Source organism: Pollachius pollachius, assembly GCF_949987615.1.
Source record: "Pollachius pollachius genome assembly, chromosome: 8".
NCBI classification, from domain to species: Eukaryota; Metazoa; Chordata; class Actinopteri; order Gadiformes; family Gadidae; genus Pollachius; species Pollachius pollachius.
This window is the reverse complement of record NC_136941.1, coordinates 22,208,824-22,213,823: the sequence shown is the minus strand read 5'-3', so window position 1 is coordinate 22,213,823 and position 5,000 is coordinate 22,208,824. Positions and strand designations below refer to the sequence as shown.

Sequence of the window (5,000 nt, the reverse complement as noted above, 5' to 3'; positions counted from 1 at the left end):
TAGACAGGCTGAAACGCCTCGACATTGTGGACACTTGGCGATGGGCGATGATAAGAAACACCGCAGCAAAACCGCATCTCTGAACCAAGAGGCATTGTCCCAGAGTCACATGGCCACAGACGGCTCGGCAAAGTTTAATATGAGAGCGTGTTTCCGAGTCGCTGTGGCATCAACCGTACGGATCAGATATTAATTTCATCCCCATAGGAGCAGCAGCTCAGAGGCTGTCATACAATCACTGCAAATCTACTCTTTCGCAATATATAGCCACTGAGAGAATTGAGAAGGAGGACACACCCATTCCACCGCCGCACGCCTTAGATCCAGAGCAATGTATGATACCTTGACAGTGCGTCGTACTCTCCGTCCTTCAGGACCAACAGAAGGGGAGAGTCATTCACCAGCAGTCATAGGAACATAACACATTAAGCACATCAAAGGGGAGCCTTCAAGGAAACTGAGTGACAACTCGTAAATAACCATCAAATAGAATATTACACTTAACACAGAGTAAAACCCTGGCATGAACTGCGTCTCAACTCTGGACGTGTTGCATCCGGGGAATGTTAAGCATGTGTCGCAGTGCTCCAACAGAAATACTCTCCCATATTTTCCGTCATTTGCAAACCCTGATAAACCCTCACTCTTTCCCCAAGTTGTCACAGTTCATTTGGTGTTGATTTAGCAACACGGTAGCACAAGGGACATGTCGTTTTATTTCTCATTAAGTGACCGTGCCAGTTTAAAAAACATCCCTTATCTTTAGGGGAGGCACTCGTTTAACCGATGCTTGATTTCACAGTGGAGCTAAACCCGCCATTTTGTACAATAATCAAATGGAACACTCGTGATTGTCAAGCTGAGAGCGTGTAATCTAGCGTCTGCGGGCGACGTGGTGACGCAGAGTAGGACAACAGAGCCGGGTTTCAGCGCTGATATCAAAACGTAGCCCATTCCTGCGACGGCACGCGTTGATGCTGGCTGACGACGCGACAGTGGGCAACAGCAATTCACACACACACACACACACATACACACACACACACAATCATACACACACAAAAACAACAACACCACCCCCTTCCACAATCATTGACTGAAACAATATACCAAAATAGAATCAGGTCTAGCCAAAGAAGACGCAGATCCCCACAGTGTGTGTGTGTGTGTGTGTGTGTGTGTGTGTGTGTGTGTGTGTGTGTGTGTGTGTGTGTGTGTGGGTGTGTGTGTGTATTGCAGAACCCTATATAGAGCCAGTGCACACAGGCACAATGCCCCCCTGTGCACCCTGTAGAAGAAGCATTATAGACTTACACAGATCACCCCTGTGTAGCCGCTCCCCCCAGGAGGGGTGTGTGTGTGTGTGTGTATGTGTGAGTGTGTGTATGTGTGTGTGTGTGTGTGTGTGGGTTTGTGTGTGTCTGTGTGTGTATGTTTATATTTGTGTGTGCATGTGTGTCTTTGCGTGTGTGTATGTGTGTGTTTGAGTGTGTGTATGTTTGTGTTTGCGTATGTGGGTGTGTATTTGTGCAAGTGGGTATGTGTGCGTGTGTCTGTTTGTGTTTGCATATGTGTATGTGTGTGTGGGTGCATGGTTGGCAGGGTTCCTGCTGCCTGCAATTGGCCGTGACACTCATTTAAGCCCATTCACCCAACAAACCATCCATCCTTCCATCTTCTATATCTGTTCCCTCCTCTCAATACTGTATACTGCATACACTGTGTGCATTCAGAAATACTTCTCTGGTGACAATTGCTTTACAATGTATGTGTGTGTGTGTGTGTGTGTGTGTGTGTGTGTGTGTGTGTGTGTTACAGCTTGTATGTATTGCTATATATGTGCCTTATGTATAAATCTTTATGTGTGTGTGTGTTCAGGGACAGGGCTAGTAAACTAGTAAATATATATGTATATGTATGCATGCTTGAATGTGCGTGTGGTAAGTTAATTGGGTTTGTATATGCATGCGTGACTTTGTGCATGACTGGTTGAGTGTGCATGTGTGTGTGTGTGTGCGTGTGTCTGTTTGAAAAATTGAATGGTAGAGACACTGTTGTGTGTGTGTCTACTTGCGTGTGTAAGATAGAAGAGTAGAGACACTGTTGTGTGTGTGTGTGTACTTGCGTGTGTGAGATGGAAGAGTAGAGACACTGTTGTGCGTGTGTGTACGTGTGTGTACTTGCGTGTGTGAGATGGAAGAGTAGAGACACTGTTGTGTGTGTGTGTGTACGTGTGTGTACTTGCGTGTGTGAGATGGAAGAGTAGAGACACTGTTGTGGAGGCTGCTTGCTATGACTCTTGCCTCTCCTCATAGTCGGAAACCCCCGCCCCCCCCGCCTCAGACAGCCATGTTGTGCTGAGCCCTGAGGGTCCACTGGGGCCCTTGGCACGGCAGGGAGAGAACACACACACACACACACACACACACACACACACACACACACACACACACACACACACACACTGGCTACGGCCACAAGCCAGGGAGCGCGCTGCCCTGGTAACAAGAGTGTGGGTGTGGATGGAGTCCCTCACTGACCAAAACAACATGCATAACAAACTACCTTTCCTCCCCACACACAAACACACACGCAAACCCACTCACACAAATGCATATTCCAAAATGTCCAGAACTGTTATATATTTCAAAGGTTTAGGGGGAGTTTCAACTTTACATTTTGTAATTTCTTTTGCATAAAAAAGTTAAAATCATAAAAACTAGGAGTGCTAGCAGTCAGGAAAGGTATTCACACCCACTACCCCAGCGACCACCCTTTACGAAAATAATCAGCAGTGAATCATCAGTAGGGGCAATGGGATACGTCACAAAGGAATTCCGGGTAAATCTGAGTCACGACTCCAGAGCAAATGCCGTTTATATGCGATTTAGAGAACTAGCGCTTAGCTTAGCATTAATTCAAATTGACACTGTGATTTAAATTTTGACCTGAAATGTTGGAGACTCCTTAAGGGGGATGGCCTCTATGTGGCACCGTAGTATTCTGGTCCTGTTACATCGTTAAGTAGAATTGTGATGGATTGAATGTTGAGAAATGTTGATTTCCGCAAGATGGCATTTTTTAATATATTTTTTTAATAAACTGAATTGAATTGATTCAAACATGTCCATATGAGCATGTGTACAAAATGTTGATTAATTTGAGCCTGTGATAAATTTTAGGACAATATTCTCGTTTATGTATTCTTATGTCAAAGAACATACTATCCTGACAGGCTTCAACAGGCAAAAATATTCATCAGGTGAAATTAGGCCCTCATGCCAAGTTTCAGGGGTGTTCGGCAATCAGAACGGCGGGGCTGATTGTTTCAAAGTGTCCGAGGATTACTGCGCCCCCTATAAGTTGCAAGGATAGATATATGCATGAGAAATTACTTGCTAATTTTAGTAGTCAGTGGTTGAGATATGGACCATCAAACTAAAAATAATAATAATATCCAGTACAAATACAATAGGTATTCACAGATACTCTTTGAATACCATAATATTAATACTAAATGCAGAAACCTTTATAAAAATATGTTCAGTTTGCTTCTACCATTTAACCCATTTCTAATGTCAGAGGTGCCTCCTTTAATAACAATTATTAAAAAAGCTCACATTCGCCGAATGTCTTTTTTATCCCCAAGGGGAATCATTACACGATTCCTCCCCAGACATAACAGATGGACACAGGGGCGCTAGAAATAAAGACCCAGCAAACACAGCAGCACGTTCTCAGTCATCCGGTGCGATCCCACTTACGGCCGGCGGCTGCACGTAGATAATGGCTCTATGAAGGTATCGGCAGCGATCAATATTCTATCAATCCGGCCCCCGGCCACGCAGTCATGTCTCGCGCTGCGCCGCTGTTCCTGTTTTGTTCCATTATTCAGATCTCTGCCTCTGGCTAGGTTAACGCTCCGGGAAGGACAAATACACAACAAGCACTAATAAATCAGATCATTCATCAGATTAATAAATCAACAGAGAGATAGAGGTGCTATGGGACGTATGTATGTCTGCTGAGGAAGATCATTTAAGAAAGCAGCAAAAAGCGGTGAAGTCGTCTCTGGGCCAGGCAAGCGGGTTGCATAGGTGTGACACGAAGAGAGAGAAAAAAATAGATATGAACTCCGAAGAGCGGGCTAATCCCTGCACTCGGATTGGCTACAGAGGATTTGAGTGACAGCCCAGCCCCCCCACCCCCTTCCTCCCAGACAGGCTTTTCCAGGCGCGTCTGTATGAATGCGTGTAGGGAGAGAGAGAGAGAGAGTGAGAGAGAGAGAGAGAGAGAGAGAGAGAGAGAGAGAGAGAGAGAGAGAGAGAGAGAGAGGCAGAGAAAAAGAGAGATAGAGAGAGAGAGAGGGGCAGAGAGAGAGAGGGGAAGAGAAAGAGAGAGAGAGAGAGAGAAGGAGAGGGAGAGGGAGAGGGGGAGAGGGAGAGGGGGGGTGAGCCGGCAGACGCAAGTGAGCACGCAGTCACAGAAGAAGCGAGCTCCAACTCTTACCCAATGAGCTCGCAGCCTCCCGTAAGACACACACGCACACCCACACGCACACACACCGCCACACGCTGCGCGCAGCACGCGTGCTAATACAGACCCTCGCTCTCAGCCGACTGGCTGCTGTCCTGCCCGACCCTGGGACACAGAGTGAGAGACCGGCACACAGAGAGAGACAGAGAGAAAGCGGGAGCGAGAGAGAGAGGGAGAAGGAGAGAGAGAGGGAGCGCGACAGAGAGGGAGAGTGAGAGGAGCCAACGGGAGCAGAAGAAGAAGAGGGAGAGCGGGAGCGCTGGAGGAGTATGAGGGGGAGAACCATGGCTTCCGACGGGGGGCTGCTTGCGATGCTGCTATGGACTATATCTGTGTGTGCGGCAGCCACGGCGGCCAGCGGCGGCAACCAAGGTAAGGGACTCTGCTGTTGGGCTGCCAAAGAAACTACAATGTTTGGAGTCAAACTCACGCAGAAATCGAGTGATCAGGGAAAAGCGCCGGAA

The 5,000-nt window shown here is 47.1% G+C and overlaps 1 protein-coding gene across 1 annotated transcript in view; it reads left to right on the top strand.

Moving 5' to 3' along the window:
• Window positions 1-4,820: 4,820 nt before the first annotated feature.
• Window positions 4,821-5,000, top strand: part of epha8 (eph receptor A8) — a gene marked incomplete at both ends in the record, with an annotated part of 86,912 nt that continues 86,732 nt past the window's right edge. The window contains 1 exon segment of the mRNA XM_079741768.1: window positions 4,821-4,908. Coding sequence (XP_079597894.1) covers window positions 4,821-4,908 — 88 coding nt within the window.